Genomic DNA, 21,251 nt, shown 5'->3' with positions numbered 1-21,251 from the left:
ATGTGAAAGTTCTATACTGTTCAACCAATTAGACTGCATAGTATGGAAGCCCCCTTTGCAGATAAGAAACTAAATCCAAACGTAAATGGTATGCCAAAGGCTAACATCTGAAGCTTGAACTCAAATCTATCTTGATCCATACTTAAGCTTCTTAGCGTGGGCCAAATCTGTTTGAATCACCCATACGATATAGTTTACTACAACACCATGTAGACCTAAGTTACCTTACAGATTCATTTACAAGTTGCATAAACTCTCTTGTTTATGAAATATGAATGCCTTAAATCTCAGAGATACTTTATAAATAACTGTGAAAAACAGGATGCCTTTTTGTCATCAGCTTTTTGTCTCTCTTGCTGCTTTGATATAAGAGAAACCCATGTTCTCAAGAGTTCTTTCACCTAAAGATGGAGTAGATGGGAAACTAAACAAAAAGGCATTTTTACTAATCAGAATGCAGAAAAGTGTGCCAATGTGACTGCAGAAGAAAACTCCTTCATTACTTCCTGCAAGCATATTTTAAACTTGTGTTCTGTTTGCAAACAACCTGATGTATTCTGATTATTTCTTCCAGAATCATATTTGTCTGTTCCAAAACTTCAGTCTGCTTTGGGTTAGTATGCAGAGTCACAATATGAAAGTATTAAATGTTTCATTTTACCAATTATTTGGATAATTACTTGCAGGGATTCAGAAGATGTTTACAAGTTGGGTCTATGTCTCTTATTGTTCATTCAACTAGTCTGAAAACATGGGGGACTTTGCTAGCTGGAAGATCAACTACAACAAATCTTTATTGCAGGTATAAAATACATAATAAAATAATAACAATAATACAAATATCACTGTCAATCATCAAGATTAGTGCTAATTTCAGTCATAGGTGAGATGAATAGAATAAATAAAGACACAAAATTGGGCAACTTGAAAAGACATATCACTGTCCATCATACTCTCTACCAGAGTATTTCTTTAAGATGGGATAGATAAATGTTATCTGGGATTCCCTGTAAAGAGAGCAACAAATGAACATGGGACTTAAGGACTCCACAGACCTTTCCCCACATGGGCATATATGCTGCTTAAGAGGGATGTTTTTATAATACACCCACAGGACTGTGGAGGGTGGTGCGTCCAACCTGGCCAAGGTGAAGGCCTGACGAAATTTCAGTTTTAGAATGGAGGAGAGAGAGTATGGTGGCATGTGCCCATTTAAAAAAAAATCCATGAACTATGGGTCTTAAACTGGTTTGGAAATCAATATCCCAGATATGCTGCTTATGACTCCTAGCATTTTCAAATCCTAATGGGCAGAGGTTCTCCAAAGAGAGACCTAAAGACTGGAGTTTTCTATTAGCTCTTGTTAGCCAGGTAGATTTAAAATGGTCTCTGCGAACCAATGGAGCCAAGGAAAAAAATTAATTTTACCCTGAAATTAATGAGACAGTGCCAGGCTCTGGCACCCACAGAAACCAAACCTGTCTCTAACTGTAGGGCAACATTTTTAATGCATCTTGGAACTTTAAGGTAGCTCTTATAAACTTGGACTAGATACCTTCTAGGGTATTAAACTTTGCAAAAGTGCAAATCTGAACACCATAAAGAAGCTGAGAAATAATCTGAGCAAGAAAGACCTTGCAAGATGCAGGAGTAAAATGTGCCCCCTTTGAATGGAAGAATCTCAAGACAGCTGAGGAGCTGGACAATACTGAATGCTTCTCGCAGAGTCTTATATATCTGGGATGTAGAATTTCTGCCTAGAAAATAATAATAGCCATAGAGCCTATTAATATCTCATAAATAAATTCATTTTGTGGAACATGGTTTGGTATTGGTAGTTTATTCAAATGAAAAATTGCAGAATTTTCCTGTTTTATGCTTTTGATTTGAGTGTAGTACTTCATTTGGGAAAACAGTCTTAGCATGCTGATAATTGAAAAAGATGGGGGATGGTCAGTTTTTATCCATGGTTCTAAAAAAAGGGTGCTAAAACTACTCAAGGAATGTAATCAGAATGAACTGGGCCAGATTAGAGGCAACTTAAGCTTTGAAATATTACATTGGGTCGCATCCAACATTATGTTCCACATATGCTTCTGCACATGTGACATGCTTTTCCCTTGCTCTCCATTCGCCAAAACACTTCAGAAGTTTTCCAGCTGCTCAGAGTAGGTTTTCAGGAAACAAATCCATGCCAGTGGCAGATGTTGTTCTACCAGTAGTTGGTACACCATCCACTGTGATCTGCCCTCCTTGATATTACTTGATATTACTATGCCATTCACCTATCCCCTATTTTAACATAAAGAAATAGAATCTAAAAGGTTTCACAATTCCTTCAAACACCTGCAAGATTATAAATAACTATCATAATGGCAATGCAATGGATCACATGATTACAATATTAGTTATATAGAAAAGTATAAAGAAGGAAAATGCCTGGAATTATCAAACAATATTTTTGCATCTTTAATCTTAAACAAAATAACAAAAAACACAAACTTTTTTTTTTGTTCCATAAACACATTTATCAACTGATTCCATTTCCTGCAAACTGGAGTATTACTACGTTTTTATTTAGTTTTGTATCATCTTTTTAAAAAATGACCTTTCAAGAGAGAGTTATTTTAATCTTCAAATTGATTTGCCACTGCTGTCTCCTCTGGCCTTTTAAGTGCCCTAATTTTAATGGTCAGCATTAACTGGTTCAAGCTTAGTAAATCCTTTCACACTGTCAAAAGATTATGATGTTCAAAATAGCATGCAAATGTCATATAGACACAAATCTGACCACCACAAATGAGAACAGACTTAAAGTAGAACCAGTTTTGTCTCCCAGCTCAATTCAGGTGTCACACAAAACTCTAAAATGTCAATACGTAAAGTAGAAAACATGGCTTACACTTCCATGCATACAATAACCAGACCAATCCTTTGGAATTATTTGTCTGCTTCCATCATCAAACCTCTTAGCACTAAGCTTGTATGTAACAAATTTGGAGGCAAAGAAAAGCTGTAACTATGATTTATTTAAGATATTTGAAGTGCTTCTAATCTACTAGTGTTACGTTTCTGATTACAGTTTGACCACCTGTTGCAAACATCCATTTATATAGCAGCTCATCTAACCAGTGCAATTCTTGCTGGTGATTTGTTAATTCAATCAACAAAGGAAACCATAATTAAGTTTCCTGAACCATAAACTTAAACCTAAACCTGTTAAGTTTCTGAAACTTTGAAAGGCTTACTTCAGTAATGAATAAATATCATTCAGGCAAAGTATATTTCATTGAATTGTTAAGTAATATTAGTTTTAATTCAGAAAGCTAGTATTATTTATATTTCCCTTTTTTAAAAAAAAAAATCCAATCCCCCCTTTCTTTTTTAAAAAGATCCAGTATATAAAGGTATAAAGCATACCTTTACAAGTACTTCCTTCCTATCTACCTCTGCATCAAAAGAACACTGCCTTATCCATCAATATTTGCCCCATGTTTAAATAACAGGCTAACTTTTTAACAATGCAATGTGCAGTTTCTTTTATGCAGGTTCAGGTTCTTTTATGCTATAAGTGAGAAAAGGCATCTGTGATGGAACAGTTCCCAGTTTGTTGGCATTGCAGTTCTCAGTGTCTAATCATTACGCATAGTATTAGACTTCTTTAAGGGCAAAATGCTTCCAAACAAAAGATACCTAAACCTATTCAACAACAGATCAGATCCTGGGCTTCCAAAGAAATTCCAGAACTCCAGCCTGTTTTTGATAAACCGTGAAATCCTTCTATAATGGTTTACTTTGCATTTCATAAAAATAAAATTGATGAGGTAGTTTGTGTATCAGTTGTTGTGTTTATAACGGAAAGCAGTCATTAAAGTATCATATATATTTATGCATTATGTATCTTGGATTTTGGCTAAAGCCATTGGAAGGAAAAAGATATTTTTGAAACATGTCTAGAACTATAGAACATTTAAGCAAAACATTTAATATGGTGGTTATGTTACCTAGAACATATAACATTCTCTAGGTAACATGAGATAGAAATGAGATAGCAAGCTAATGGGGACAAAAATGAGTTCTACGCAATCCTTCTGTGCCACCAGCCCCATCTGCTCTGGAGGATCTCAGATGCAGAGGGGAGTGCGGGGTACATATGAAGATGCTCCAGGAAGGCAAGAGGAAATCCTATTGTGCAAGTTGAGGTCTGCTCAAATAACCCTGGATATAGCCCAATGGGTGAGGTTCCAAACTGAAGTCTTTACATTTCTGCTAAACTTACCAATGGCATGAGTATCTATATGCTGCAGGTACACTCATTAAAGAGACAGTGTTGTGTTTTTGTTTTTGTTTTAATTCAAGGAAGTTGTATTTTGTCTGTAAACTGAAATTAATTCCAATATAGCCCAAGGTGGTAGAACTATAAGTAAATAAGCCAACTGCCTCTTGCCCAAGCAGCTCTTATTGTTAGGATTAAAAAAGGCTAATGATGTTAAAACACAACAGATTTGGGACACAGAATATCAGAATGACTGAAGCCATTAACTCAAAGATTGATTCACCTCTCAAAGACTCCCACCAGTGATTGCCGGAAGTTTACTTGTACTCACTTATCCTAAGTACCAATAATCTCCCCATGGCATTTCTAAAGGACAGTTATTCTATCCCAGCACCCCTGGAGATTATTCCCATGCGACTCAGAAGAGATTGAGTTAATTGCATGGATTTTTTGATGTTGAGAATTTTATTCTAGTTTCCTGCTAAGGCTAATTCAGGCTATACTAAAAAAGAAAAGAAAAGAAACACAAAAACAGGCCATCCAGATTTTTACTCAATATTTATTAGCCGACAGACACCCCAAAGTTATGTATTTGATGGAAAAAAGTTTTGGGTTTTAGCTACAAGGATTCATTGCATTAATATAATCCTTGAGGGATATATTTAAATTAGCTATGTGAATTTTAGAGTTAAAAGTTTGGATGTCAGCATGTATTGATTGTTTTATATTTAGAAATTATTTTTATCAATTCATACTTCCTATTGATGGTATTTTTATTTTGTATTCTGACAGAAGACTGTAACAAATGTTTCTATCTAATTACCTTGCTCCCTGCTTATGGCCAGGATCTGCATGTTACTATATTATTTCCCCTTTATAGCAGAGATTTAACACCATAGGAACTTTGTTCCTGCTATCATCCACTGATCCAAACAAATGATTAAATATGAAAATAAGAACATTAAGGAATTCAAGAAAGATCAAGGAGCTAAATTTTGAGCTAGGTAGAATATGCCATATAATCATCTATGAAGTGGGGCAAATCACTGGAAATGGTCTTTTGAGTTTTTGAAAATAAACCCTCAATCAAACACCTTCATGATATTTAAAAGCCTTGTGTTGCCCATCATTTTTTTGTCATATTTGCACTGCATGTCTTGCATTCTCTCATGTACTGACTCCTGTGTGTGTATATACACAGCCATGCATGTCTTAAGTAAATTATTTCTTGGTAAACAAGATATCTTGCACCTAAGGTCTTCTTTTTGCCAGCTATTATTAACTAGATCAACAAGTAGTATTTCTTTGGTCTCACTGCCCTGTTTAAAAGCACTGAGCAAAGGTTTACATACATTATATTTACTTTCTTAATCTCTGCCTTACTGCATTCATTTTAAAAGTTTTAATTTCCATTTTAAAATGAAAAATTAACATCAGGTATTGGATGTTACCATCAGCATGCCTCTTTTCTAACTCAGCCTCCCAAAAACTGACACCCCAGTTGCACTGGAACTTCTCTGTGAATTGCCAGCTACCTGCACTGGATCTTGGGATTTTAAAAAAATTAAATAAAAGCTGCATTGTTTCACTATTAAGAGCTCCTTCGTCTATGACAATTTCTTAACATAATACTATTGCTGTAATACAAATCATATACATTGGAACATGTTTACTTTTGGTTTTTAGTGGTTTTTCCTAAGATCTACTGACCAGTGAATATGTTTGTGTGAGAGGGTATATCTGTCCAATGCCAGCAGTGCCTTTCAGAAGCATTGGAATTTCAGCTTCAAGAATTCCAACCAGCATGGTCAAGCCAGCAGGGAGTTATGGAAGCTACAATTGCAGCATATCTGGAGGGTACTAGGTTGCTTAAGGCTGGTGTATAAACTTTTCTTTAGCAAGAAATTAGTCATAGGAAAAATATTTCCAAACAAAATATGTATCACAGCACAGATGTCTTTCAAATTAAAGCTTCTTCTTGCATTTAGCTTCATTATTATACGTCCAAAACAATTTTGATTGATTTTAATGATGTTTTTTAGAGTTTATTTTATGTTATTAATTTGAGAGGCCACCCAACTCTAGACAACTCTTTAATCTTTAACCTTTCATACTATACTTTCCGGTGATCTGTCATGGGTGCTATGTAGGCTGGAATCAGGGCTAAAGGCTTCTCTGTGGTGGCCCCAACACTATAGGAATTCCCTTTCCTCTGCTACAGTCTTTGCACTCTCTGACCACTTTTTAAATGCAATCTGAAAATCTAATTTAAAAACTGGGATTTCCTTTTCCTGTGTGTTAAGTAAGAATACTGTTTAAAGCAGTGTTTCTCAACCTTAGTAGCTTTAAGATGTGTGGACCTCAACTCCCAGAATTCCCCAGCTAGCATGAACTGAACTTTAAATCTTAAAGTTGCTGAGGATGAGAAACACTGGTTTAAAGAATAAAACATACACTGCCAAACTAAGAAAGCAGTGAAGCATCCCTCTTCCAAATAATGGAAAGTGTATGTGTTCCTTTTTGACTATTTTACAACTGGAGTGAGTATAGCTACATTTACAAAGGAGCCAATGATGTTGTTTTGCCTAGTCTGGTTTAACAGAACCTGGGAGATGTCCTTATAGGGTTACAAAATAGATTCCAGCTAACTTTTGAATTTAATGCTGCACTCTACCAGGGGGTCAGGTTGAAATAATTTGTCTGCCAAGGCACTCCCTAGCTCAGTGTTTCTCAACCTTGGAAACGTTAAGATGTGTGGACTTCAACTCCCAGAATTCCCCAGCCAGCATGCTTTAGGATGTGTGGACTTCAAGTCCCAGAATTCCCTAGCCAGCATGCTGGCTGGGGAATTCTGGGACTTGAAGTCCACACATCTTAAAATTGCCATGGTTGAGAAACACTGCTCAACTGCAGGATCTCAAAGTGCTTCCTCTTCTTGCTCAAGGGCAACACTTTGCCTCAGCAGAGCTCTCCAGTGTGCATTCACTCATTTTCATGCACAGAAAGAGGATGGCCCAATAAGGTCAGAAGACTGTAAATCATTGGGAAATTGTTGGGGGTAGCATCCAGAAGTCGTGTCCTGTGCATGTGCAAAATGGTGGATGGATCAGAACTGTACGTCAGACACCATGGGTATGCAAAGCATTTATCATGGATAATGAACTCTGAACTATATTTGTTAGCCACAGGCAGGTGAAACTCCACATGACTGAGAGGTGTTTGATCATGGTGGTAACAATAAATAAATAACAAAATGAGGTCCACCTCTATAAGGTATTATTGTTATGTACTGTTACATACTGTATTGATTGGTTGGTTGTAACGAAAGTTTTTATGTTAACCAATAATGGTAAATTCTCACAGGTTGGCCTTACCAAGAGTGTGTGGGTAAATACATGAATAAATAAATATTAAGTTCTCCTGATCAGTTCACTATAGTTAAGCACAAGGAAATAGGCACAGATGTAAAAAAGAATAAATACACAAACCACAATAGTTAAACATGAAAGATGAAAAGCATAAACTAATTAACTAAGACTCACTGAAAACACAGCCATGGGATATCTATTTCCAACTGCTGTACAATCAGTATTCACAGGACTGATTTAACAGACATAGCTTGAATGGGCATAATCCAAATAAACTAAGTCTTTCTTATTTAAAGCGTGTAGTTAAGTTTCCCGCTGTATCAAATAAAAGATAAAAAATTCTTCACAAGTTGCATAATAGCCAATTTTTAAAAATGTTATAATAATGTACTCTGAAAGAACAACCCTATCTCACTGGGTAATAATAAATTGTAAGCAGAACTAGTTACAGTTATATTGGAGAAATGAATAAACACTAGAAGACCAGGATGTAAACAAACCCTTTCCATGCTTGTGGCTTTTTAATTTGGATTTTGTTTGTCAAAACAAACACAACATGGTGTTACCCTGCTTTTCTGCTGTAACACATTATTTTCTCTATCTGCTTTTTTGGCTTTTGCTTCTGTTGTTTTCCCTTGCCTTTCTTGTCTTTTTACTATCTTGGGAGAACAACCTATAGCTAAATCTTTAAACAACTCCTCTAAAGACATTATTAAATCATGCCTGAGCATGGGATAAAAGGCAGACTCCCCCTTGAAACATGATGATCCCTGATTGATTTTAGATCATTTACATTGGATAATTTGGGAAGGTTTAAAATTTACAGCCAAGTACTTGCATTTATTGTAACTCTGATTGCTCATAAAAGTATTTGGAAATGCTTGGAAATGATTTGCAACCACACATCTAAGCACTCAAGAATGGTAAATAAAATCCCAAATTACCCAGCCTTTTTTCTCCCAATAAGGTAAAATCCACTACTGTCCACTGTCCCTTAAAGAAACAATAGTTTTTTGTACCTCTGAGCAAGCTTCTCGCAACATTGTGCTTGCAGTGAAGCTCCCAAAATTTTCAGTTATAATCCCAATGCATAGCTGAGGCACAGTGGAAGAGGGAAAGCCGCCCTGAATCTCAACTACTTTAAAATAAGCAAGAGTTTTATTTTCAAATTGGTATTACAGTGATCCTACCAATTTCCTTTCTAATGATTCTAATGCAGTGTTGTCCAAACTTGGCCACTTTAAGATGAGTGGACTTCAACTCCCAGAATTCCCCAGCCATGCGTGGCCAAGTTTGGACAACACTGTTCTAATGATTCCAGTCACCAGGCGTAGGCAATGCAATGTAATCCAGACAGTTGGGAGTGCCTTTGGCTTCTCTTCTACTTTCCAGTTTCCCAAAGCTGCTTCCTTCGACACTGAGACCACACCATTGTGCCACTGAACAGAAAGCATCTCATTAAGAATGAAAGAACATATGAGCAAATAATGTAAGAATTCACACCAAAAAAAGATTGGGAGAAACTAAGCAAAATGAGAACAATCTGCCCTGGATAGAAATTAAAAACAAAGAAATTAAATACCCATATTGAGAAGACCTATCTATCACTTATAAATAGGTATGTGTATATACATTTTCAAAAGCACATGCCTGGGCATTTTCACTTGGACTAAATCCCATTATATTTAAAAGGGGTTATTTCACAGAAAGTGGGCATAAAATTGCTACCTAAATATAGAAAATAGGAATGTGTATCTTGGAATACTACATATACAATAGTCATGCACTAAGTATTTGCCTAATTTACTGGATCTAAAATGTATGAATTTTATCTTGGAATATTGCACATACTTGTAATACATAATACAATTTGCATTATATGTATAATAATAAACTATTTGCTTCTTTTAAGTACAAGCCATAATTATTTAACATTGTTTTAACAGAAAAAAAAGGGGGGTTGGCTTTGCATAGGACTACAGTGTGATCAACTGTTGCCTTACGCAGATTTTTCATCCAAGTATCACTCTTTATGGATCACTTAATCACCAAGATTTTCACCATACAGGAAAGAACCATTATTTAGACCTACAGTGACAGGTCTTTTGCTATGCTCCAGCACATAATGTAATATAATAGAAATGCACAATTGTTCATCCTGTTATGAACAATGAAGCTGAGGTGAGTGGACTGAGCAACAGAAGAAGTGGTATTATTCTTAATAAATAAATGTTTGGATGGAAAGCAGTGGTAGCACAGGTGAGGATAAGAGCCTCTCATAGATACCCCATTCTCCTTTTCATCTGAACAAACCAATTACTCTTCATAAAACTTGTCTAGAATATTAAACCTGATGAGTGCCTGAGACTGTTAACCCAATTTAAGAGCATGTCACAAAAGCTTTGTTGAATATGCAAGAAAGTGGTGTTTGATGGAGAACTGTACCAAAAGGCTTGCCGCTTTACATATACAGTGGAACCTCGAGGTACAAATTTAATCCGTTCGGTGACTCTGGTTGCAACTCGAATTGGTCGCAACACGAGGCAAATTTTCCCATAAGGTTCAATGTAATTACCGTTAATCCGTTCTGGCGTCTGTGGACCACACGTCAGGGGTGGAAAAACGGCCGCGGACCACGTGGAACGGGCGGAAAAATGGCCGCGGACCATGTGGAACGGGCAGAAAAATGGCCGCGAACCACGTGGAACGGGCAGAAAATGGCCGCGGACCACGTGGAACAGGTAGAAAATGGACGCAGACCACGTGGCACAGGCAGAAAAATGGCCGCGGACCACGTGGAACGGGTGGAAAATGGCCGCGGACCATGTGGCACGGGCGGAAAAATGGCCGTGGACCATGTGGAACGGGCAGAAAATGGCCGTGGACCACGTGGAACGGGCGGAAAATGGCCGCGGATCTGGTTCGTAAGTTGAGGCAAGTTCGCAAGTCAAGGTAAATTTTTGGGGCCGGAGCTGGTCGTATCTTGAAAAATTTGTAAGTAGGGGCATTCATAACTAGAGGTACCACTATACTATACCCTTGGGCAGAGTAACTACACATTTTTGGAAAATTGCAAACAAAATATTATAATACCTTTGCATACAGAAAAGGACCATCCATGATCTTTCCCACCTTTTTGAGATAATCCACGCTTTGGAGTATATTTTATCTCAATTATCTGCATATGTCTACATGCAGATGTCACCCAGTTCATTAGCAGATTAAGCTTAAACTGTCCCTTGATATTTCTTCCCTTCCTTCACATTAGAAATCATGGGACATGGAATAATTTCTCTTCTGTAATCTAGATGTTCATAGTGTGAATATTTTGATAGACTTCATGGAATGCTATCTGACTCCATGTTTAACTGTACACATTACATTAGGTGGCTCAAGAAAAAGAATATGAGTTGCTACTATCCCACTTCTCATAATAGCCCATTTCCCATTGATGCCAATAGGTGGGCTTCAGAAGAACCATTTCACCCTGAGGAAAAAGAAAAAAAAGCAGATTAAGGCTGAGCTAAATTAGAAAAGTAAAAGAGGGAGGAAGGAAGGGAGGGAGGGAGGGGCATGAAAAGAACTGGTCAGCCCAGTTGTACAGGTCAGCCCAGCAAAAAACAAATGTGATTGAAATCTGAGTAGTATAAAATTGCCATGCAAATACATCTACTGTATTTGGATAACAATGATCAACAATAGTTATCACACTAGTTCTCAAAAAGGACACTGCTTTAAGGCAGGAGTTCCCAATCTTTTTCTAGATCAGTGAGCACATATGGAATTTTGAGAGGATATCATTAGCACTCTAACAAAATGGTTCCTTAATGAGAGTATTTCATCACAAAATACCCAAAAAAGCAAACTGGGGAGGATTCTCTCGATCATTTTCTCTAATCTCCTTCAGATGCTTTCTACCCCCTTAACTTATTTTGCCCCCTTTTTTTGAGTCAAATTTTTATAAAGATGTATCTGAGGTGTATGCAGGTTCTAGAATCATTTTTGGAAATAAAGACTACCCTTGAGGCTGGCATGTTGTTTTTCAACACGCCTGCTTCCTATTTTATAAAAAGTTAAATGAATCAATAAATGTAACAATCAGAATAAGCAAAACAAAACAGACAAGTCCTGGAGCCTGGGAACTGTCCAAAGGGAATGGCGACAGAGATGGAAATAATCTTTCCATAAACCTTAGCTAGGGTTCTGGAAGCTGAACGCTAGAACTGAAGAATATAGGGGGGAACTATAAAGGGTGTTTAAGCTATTCCTGCTGGGTCTTTTCACGGCCATATTTCATATTCTTTTCCTTTCTTTCCCAATTAGCACTACATGCTTCTGAGGTAGATTATAGAGACAAACTCTTATGCTTCCAAATCTTAACAATTGCCTTACAAATGTTATTGTTTTTTTGAATTATTATGTTCAGATTCAGTGCTTAGATACAGGTTTTTTCACATCAGAAATCTTTGGTAGAAAATTGCAAATCTATCTCCAGCTTTAATCTTATAATATTCAGTGTTTTAAAATAATTGAAGCATTTTGAATTGTTTTTAGCAGTCCTAAAGGAAAGCAGTGTAATCTTGCATGTCCATAAAAAAACAGAAAGAAAATCAAAATACACAAATAACTGTTACTTTAAATTTGAAATATGTCAAAGTAAGTTCTTTAAGGTATTTTCAGAAAGCATTCTGAAAAGTCTTCCCTCTTTCAGAAAACCATAAAATCCAATATATTTTTATTCAAATATCATGCTCTCCAGTCACGAGCTTTTGTTTTTCATGTACATTTCATGTATTCACACATGCTGTATTGCAATCACTTATAACTGATCCACACCCAAGCTGCCATTCAGACTTTCATTTAGTCTCTGCAACATTCACTAACTCATCCATACACAAATGTTCACGTGTGCCAACAAGTTTTGAAAGATCTAAAAACAAAGAAAAAAATTCCAGAGAATCATGGTTGAATGATATATGTGTCAGCTAAACAAAGGAAGAGTAATCTATAGATTAGATTTCTCTTATAGAAAAAAAGAATAATTGTATAGAACTCTACAGTCTAACCCGTAATTATTTTCCCTGAATTAAATTACATTAACTTCTTAGAAGTATTTTCCAAAGAGCAGGCAAAAAGGGCCCATCATAGTTCAGTGGAAAGACACCTGGGGAACAATCCATAAATCTGGTACAAGGCAAACCTATGATTGCCAATAGATGCCGCTACTAATTTCAGATAGCTGCCTTGGGCAAGTCAATATCTTTAGCTTAATTCTTCTCTCTCCAAATGTAGAATATATAACTGGCACCACTACAAGCTGATTACTTAGAATTTGCATTAGAGCTGCGTAAAGTATTTGAAAGAGGTGAAAAGCTCACACAACTTTTTCAAACACTGTTCCAGACAGTCTGTATGTGCATGCACAGAAAGTGCTCCGCTTGTGCTAACACGTTTTGCGAGCGCATCTTTTGGATGCTTTATACAGCACTAATTTGCACAGTGCTTTAAAAATTTGTAGAAGTTGTAAACTTCATTTTAGTTAACAACTTTCTATTTTATTGCTTCAACTTTTATCTTGTCAACTGTTTCATAAGGAGCTATAAAAATATTTTAAATTAATTTAACAGAGGACTTAAAGTATAATGTAATATAATCCAACCTCTAAGGTAAATCCATATGATCCTGCCAAATTGCATTTGGAAGGCTAAAGTTGAGAGAGAATGGCTTGCTTAAGGCCACCTTAATTGGTTGATGTCAAAGAAAAGATTCATACCTTGAACAATGTACAGCTATAGACACAGGCATAAAAGTGCACATGGTTGTTCATGAAATACAACATCCCCATATTGGCTTGTTTTAGCACAGCATCTGAAGCCCAGGAGCACAGGCTTAAGATGTTTAGGTGCTGACAGTAAAGCTGATCTCTATTTCTCTTTCAGGTACCTGGGTCTGAGAAGTAGAGGCTAATCCAGGGCCACTCCAAGACATTTTGCTGCCTGAGGCAAAAACTAAAATGACCTCACCTTTACCAAAATTCCTTACAGAGAATTCATCCAGCCTGGCAGCTGAATTTCAACTGAATGCTGGCTGTTTTTATTGTACTTACATGAGGTAGAAGAGTTCAGAGGATACAGGACAGGCAGTCCAGTACATGTACAGCTTTGTCTACTTCCAATACCTTCTGGGCTTTTAATTTCCCAGCATTGGATATGCAAAGCAACCACCTAGTCACTCTATCTGCCTAATGATAGGGCTGCCTCTTGTCTAACCCCTGCCTTGGGAAACAGGATGTTACTGTAGAAAGAGAAGGGCCCTAATACTTAACCAAGTGCTTCCCTAAGATATGCTCAATACTGTGATTTTTAGAAATTCAGCTTAGAATATCCAGCCACTCAGGAGTCAGATAAAATAATCCCAGAGATCAGATGCATCACACAGGCTTTCTATTTGCACAATCCTATTTAGAAATACTCTGAATTCATTAAAATGAAGTATTTAGGAAGCTATCACAAACCACATTGTTTTCCCCTAGGATATTACATGTTAGTCATACCCAGCATAATTGTTGATAGAATATTATCTATGTTTCAAATCTATCCTTGAAGGCTAGAATAATTCACAAGCTTATAATAAGATTCAGTATAGTTTATATATTTTTAGCCAATCTTAACTCAGGGAATATGGACTGTTCACTTCAAGCAATCTGAGTACTTCAAACAGGGCTAGAACATAAAGTGGTACAAGCCCTAACAGAAACTACCTTCCAAATTCCTCCTATAACCAACATGTCTTGTCTCATTTGAACTCTGATGAACTCAACAAACTTTCTTTCTCTTTCTTTCTTGGCTTTTCTATTTTAATTTGACTCTTAAATAATCCCTTTTAATTTGACTCTTAAATAACTCATATTTTAACATGTTATTTTAGGTTGTTAAACCCCACCCTTTAAAGAAAAATATTTACAAGGTTATTTATATATACAATACCACAGCAGAAATATTAAAATAAATGCACTGAATTACACCAAAACTACAGTAGTAGAAGGAAAAGGAAACCAGATACAAAATTCTGATGATTCAATGTAATATAAAAGCCCATATTTGAAAACTTGCCTTCACAAAATTTACCAGTATCTATTCGTAAGATAGGATTGCTAATAGAAGGCTACAGATATTCAGCTAGAGATAAACACTGCATGAGAAACATGCAACTAAATCCAAATGTGTTCTCGCATTTGTACAGAAGCTCAGGCAGATGAAACTGTGAGAATTTCATCATAAACTTTTGCACAAAGTTTTGCAAATGCATGAGTGCAACAGTACTAACAACTCTTTCTCATCCTTTTATAATATTTTGGAAGATAAGCCAGTATCTCAAAATATTCTGTAGAATCCTAGTAGCATAGCTTAAATATCCCTGAGACATTCTTACTAAACTGCATTTATGTATTGCATGTCATGATTCAGTAATGGTCACTATGCTAACTTCCACTGATTTTAGTGAAAAGAATTAAGCATATGATGAATATCATCCTATTTAAATACATGGAAAGGAAAGGTAGCTAAACCTTTTAGATGGGTTCAATGAATTTTTTGACAAGAAGGAAAGGAGATCAGCCTTGTTTTTTACAATACCAGAAAGAGTCCCCAGACAAATATTTTATAATTTACCTGGAAACAGCAATTTCAACAAACTTTGTAAGTAGTAGCATTACATGTTTGCAAATTACATACCAATTTTAAGGATCCAAAAAATCAAAATGTAGACATAAAAGCCAGACATGTTATTATCATAAATCTGCATCAAGTGTGCTTTTATATTCTGATGTCCTTATTAGTGATTAACATGTAATTATTTATTATTTGGTACATGGCATTCAAAAATAAGTGTAAATCAACACACAAAGCATTCTGATCTCATTGTTCAACATATTTAAAAGGCTATAGCAAATTGATCTCCTATGTCTGCTGTAAGGTCACAGAAATTGATAACCTTTACAAGCTCTGATTATATGAGCCCGTCTGTGTCTTACAGATAGCACTTTGTGAATTAATCCTCTGAAGGCAAATATATTGTAAGTAGCTTGTTATCTCCAAAGTACTAAATTGAAGAATACATGGGATTATATTGACAGAAATTACATTTTCTGTAATAGAGTTTAATATATCTGAAACCCCTCCCTTTGGTCTCTAGTCACTCCGTCTGTGAAAGGCTGGTTAATGCAGGTGCAATAAAGCATCAAAACCAAATTTATTCACTAAAATGGATTACCCTTCTAATCAAAATCTCAGCAATATTAATCTCTGGCACTTTTTGAATAATAATAAAAAAAAGAAATAATTTTGTTTAGATTTCTTCCATGTCGCCCTTGGAGTTTGCCTTAGCCATTTCCTGGGTATTACTTCAAAGAGGAAAAGATTTCCATGTCATAAACACTAATCTAAAATTATTGGGACAATTAATTAGATTCACTTAATTTTACACAGCATTAGATTTCAATATAATTTAAATATAAAGCCTTGTTTCAGTATACTGCGTGAAGCCTGCATTTCATAGCAAGTACAAATGCGGCACACTAAATTGTTTTTTTTTAACAGCATTTTTTCTCTATTAAGATCTATAATATTAGAAACAGCAAAAACTTAATCTATTTAAAGAAGTTTTATCTTCCCTCCTAAACCAAGATTTGGGCATTTGCATTTCTGCTTGTTCTTTTTACTAATTAGCTTATTACTAATTACGTTAACTAGCTTTCTCTACTATGGCTTGGGTGACATTATTTACATCCACGTTAATAGGATTCAGGCTGTTCTGTGCTAGATTGCAGCAATCGTGAACAATATTACATGAAACGGTACACGGAAATGTGTATGAAATAACTATAATAATGGTCAATTCATCTGCAATTTCCTAGCTGTTGAGACACTGATTTCTTAAAAGGTGGTCTAAAACAAATCCATTCTAGTCAGGCACTATACAAATACTTACAAAATGAAACCTAACTATTTCCAATGCTGTGTGAAAGCAAATAGCCATAATACTGAGGGAATAAAGTAACTAGTTCCATTAGCTGAAAGCATTCTCTAGGCTGTGCTGGATTTGCCATCCTGAACTAGGAAAGAAAGCAGGTTACTCAAAGATGGATCATCATAATGCAAACCATTAGCTGCAGGTTGCCAGAGGCTGTAATGCTGATACTGGGTAAATACTAAAGCATAATTACTTACCAATTGTTCACTTGAAGTATTGTCAGCCCTGTGTCTTGTGCCAACTGCTTTTTCTGTTCTTCTGAAGGGTAAGGGTGCTGTAGGATAAGTAAATATGCATAAGTATCTCTACCTAGGTATCTATAGTGTGGGTGTTTATTAAACAGTTTTATTAGCCATTTTCTTGAATCATAAAAATGCAGTATCTATAATTAAAGACGAAAATGCTGAGGTGTGTCACTCTCATAATTATTAATGGACTACTACATCATATAATTAATGGCAGTAAAAGACAAGCCAATTATAATGATTAGCGAAGTGTAGAAAGAGCTGCCTAGGATACAAGTACTTTGATACTGAAAGACGACAGTTGTTGCAGCAGTACAAAGTTTTAACTCTTCTTTGAAAGAATCATGACTACTGTCATTTTCTGCATCTTGAATAAATAACTTTTTTCATATTCATGTTTGATGTCCATGTTTGGCATATTTCTATCTTGAATGCATTTTTGTTCTAATGATCCAATCTAACTGTCTACTTTTGATTAAAATCAACGATTGTATACACTGGGCAGAATTCATTGGCGGTTAAGGGATACAAATAATAAATCAGAAATTCCACTTTTGCTAGGAGAATTTCAGCAGTTAGTTTAGGAAGGCCCTTTTTTGCTTTTGCATAGCTTTATATTGTATGTTTGTATCCACTCATTATATACTGATATATTGACAAATTTAAAGAAAAATTGTCAACATTTTAAGACAGAACTCAGATGCAATACTGTTTTAAACTTATTACTAGCCTACTTTGAACTTCCCCACTTCACAAAAGAATACTGCCTAGTGTTGGTATTGGTATAATCCTAATTCAGAAAAGTTAAAAACTTTTAGTTCTAACAAAATCAGACAAAGACTGAATGGTTTCTTCACATTTTCTTCTGAAAAGATATAAAAATCATATCTATAGGAACAGTTTAAAATTATCGCAAGTACTTTGATGAGTTGTCCTGGTTGTAGTAATCACTGCACAATCATCTTTGTCAATATTCTGAGGTTATCTAGGTCTATATAGCGGAAAAGAAAAGCTCTTTTTATATTCTTAAGAGTGTTTTCATCACTTTTAAAAACAAACACATGAGCAAAAACAAATAATAAAAGTTAACTGACATCTTCTTGCACAATGATCCACAATGATTCTGGTTTTTATTTCCAAGAGTATTCCAAATTCTGAAAACTAATATTGTTAGCTGAAAGCCTACTGGGTCAGTAACAAAGTAAACTAGGCCAGAAAGCTGTTCCTGGACTTGACTTTTCAGCTTTCCAACATTAAAAAAAAGTTTGTAGCAGATAATAAAGGAAAACTTAAGCACTATTGTAGCTTGACATTTTAAGATGAACTGCTGTGCAGCTACAGTACATTTACATGAAAAGGAGCTTATATGCTTTATTTTAGAGAAACAGTAAAAGAAAATAAACACTGGAGACTTCTTACTATGTCTCATGCTTCTATGATAGATGAGTCTCCAATGTAAGTGTTGCCAATTTCTTACATTCACAGGATTGCGATCATTTGTCTTTGGCTTTGGTAGTATAAACTTTTGGCAGGCCATAATGCAAAGATTCACATTTTTAAAAAAATACCCATCAATACAATCAGCTCTCCCTCCCCAATTATAGCTTTGCCTGCAAAGGTAACATAGGACTGGTGGGATTCATTATGCAAGAAAAGTGAAGTAAATTATCCCTCTAGGCTGGCTGGGATTTCCTTTCCAACACTTTATCTGGCGATGTTTGTTGACTAGGTGATATCTGAAATACCTAATACTTGACGCTTGTGAGTTATTTGTCAAGCCCCATTGTCAATGCTTACTTTTTGTCTACGAAACAGGTTTTTGTGATAGGGCAGGCCTATTTCTAGCACAGGAGTGCTTATCAGTTCAGTTTTAAGACAAGAATGGGCAAAGTTCTGATGGCTTGGGACACACTAAGCATTTCTGGGGAGCCAAGAGCCATATTTGCAGAGTACTGTTGTAAAGTGGGTAAAGCTATGTTAAGTCTATGTATATAGGATTCCCTCTGTTCTGAGAAGAGGGGTATTTTGTTTTGTTTCTGAACTGTACTCATCTATTTCAGGGCTTACACTCCTTACTTTGTATGTATTTCCTACCTCAAGATGGTGGAAATCTATACTACCTGATCGAAGGGGCCTTCAAGGATAGTTAAGAGAGATTTTGGATCACTTGAGGCCCTTTGGATCACTTGTTGCCCATCCCTGCTTTACAGGAGTTTGCTAGACTGGATTAATGGCCCTAGCTTTTGAGGTTACCACATTTTGCTATCATTGGGCTCATTTTGATAATTCTTTAGTAATGCAATGATTCTTAAATTTGAATTTATATTCTTTTGCAATCCCATACAACACTTGTTTTGAGATGCTTGCAGTCAGATTAATGGGGCTTTATTTGCTTAGAGGTAACTACTGATTTCTCTGATGTTCAAAATCATTTCCCCTTTCTCATATTGCTTTGCCACCTTGCAACAGATCCAGTTTTACATAACTCAGCAAACTATGCCTAATTCCATGCAGGAAGCAAGAATTAACAAGACAGCCTCAAGCTACTGAGACTGAGAATTCTGTCTCCATGAAGCAATTTTCAATTGTTCTGGATCTTTTGAAATAGATGCAAGAACAGATAAAATTAGCCATCCGAATAATATAGCTACTGTAAACAAAGCACACATACACAGCCACATGCCTGAGTATTCTAAAATATTAGAAAAAAAATCTTTAAAATTGTGGTATGTTTTCAGTCATCTGATCCTTCTTTCATGGTCCCTCTTCCCTCCCCTCCCCAATGTCTGGTTATTGGCTTAGCATCAACGTTCAGTTTCATGAAAAAAACTGTAATTGCAATAATCACATGAAAGCCATTATTTCATGGAGATAATCTCTCACAGGAAAAAAAATCATAATGAGGCTGGTTCTTTAAAAAAAAAATCCAAAATGTTTCATATGCTTGAAACATTAATTTTTATAATACAGTTATTGCAGGAAGCATGAATTATTCCTTATACATTACAATACTAAGTTGACCAAGAATGAACATGCCACAGGCTAGGCTATGTTAAAAACATTCAAAGCATTGTTGATTTCCCATCCTTGAGGCTAGTAAGGCACACGCTACAGGAGACACTGCACTACAGCATAAGAATAGGTGATACTCCAGAGAACTACTATTTTAACATTAAAACATGGAAATTCATTATGTAGAGTTGCTGACAATTCATCTTTAATCTATCAGTCATCCCTACTTTCCACAATCATCTGGTTGTTGTGTTCTTGGTTTAAAGGAGAGAATCCTCTTTAAAATCAGTCAATTATTAACATCCCACTGGTTTCATCTAAGAAGCATACTTATCACCAAGATCACTTTGGGATATCAAAGGAGATTTGGCCACTGTTCAATAAACAGTGACTTGAGATCTTTACTTTTGATGTGTACATTAGCTTCATACCATTATCTCTTAAAAGCTTAATTATTTGCACACAATTGATCAAGATGGAATTTGAGAAAGGATTCTGCTCAAGTCTCTGGAAGAGCTGTAACACATTAGAAGAGAAAACAAAATTACATTTAGATCTTAAAATAAGAAATAGTGATTAGGACCACATATAGAGCAGAGCAGTAGCCAGAGCTATTCTTTCTGGAGTGTTTTCCATTTGATCTGCATTAACACTTTCAGATGAATGAAAGCCATAAAACACTGATTATGTATGGTCAGATTTATGCTCCCAGAATCAATCCTATGCACCTAGAGATAATGCATATTGGAAGAATCCAGTCTCTCTCTCGCTCTCTCTCCCTCTCTCCCTCTGTATATCTATTGAGGTGTCTCAAATTACAGGTGAACAAATTCAGTTCAAGCTTCACAACAGAATTCTGATTGCAGTGACTTCTTGTGAATTTATTATTTATTCAGTAACAAATGAAGTATGCTTTTCCTCAGTCTCATTAAGATTAAATCAGAAGTTGTTTCATATCCTCTCAGAATACATTTTACATTACTACATTTAAGGCAACAAGAACATTTGGCTGATTCCTGGTGACTCCCGGGGGAGATATGGTGAACTGAAGACGTCTCTGCAAAAATGGAGCCAATAACCGCGGCAAAGACCAAGGAACCAGTAAGTACATCAGTTCCTTAAAACCTGTCCGGATAAGCAGAGGACGGGAGATTGCCCACATGTGCTCCAGATGGCTGTTCCTTGCAAGGAGACCTCAGGACAACAATTTTCCATGGGTTTGAGCACTGGGAGACAAAGGGATCAGCCATCTTGCTCACAACTGCAGTAGAGCCTTTTAAAGGATGCTAAGTTCAAGCCTCACTTTCTAATCACTTTTGG

General features: G+C 36.0%; 1 protein-coding gene across 4 annotated transcripts in view; it reads right to left on the bottom strand.

The window, feature by feature from the left end:
* The window catches only part of MEIS1 (Meis homeobox 1), a 176,344-nt gene that overhangs the window by 18,859 nt on the left and 136,234 nt on the right, over positions 1-21,251 (bottom strand). For all 4 annotated transcript variants that reach the window (XR_015794904.1, XR_015794905.1, XM_088134258.1 and 1 more), the window contains exon 9: positions 16,872-16,948. Coding sequence is in view for 2 of the 4 variants with exons in the window: in XM_088134258.1 (XP_087990384.1) it covers positions 16,872-16,948 (77 nt within the window). In the remaining 2 variants the exon portion in view is untranslated. The remainder of the gene's footprint in view (positions 1-16,871; positions 16,949-21,251) is intronic.

The sequence above is a fragment of the Python bivittatus genome, unplaced genomic scaffold (assembly GCF_059951505.1).
Source record: "Python bivittatus isolate LINGU-HERP-01145 unplaced genomic scaffold, Pbiv_v1 ctg000020_np1212, whole genome shotgun sequence".
Classification (NCBI taxonomy): Eukaryota; Metazoa; Chordata; class Lepidosauria; order Squamata; family Pythonidae; genus Python; species Python bivittatus.
Note: the sequence above shows the minus strand (reverse complement) of the source record. Positions and strands in the feature narration are given on the sequence as shown.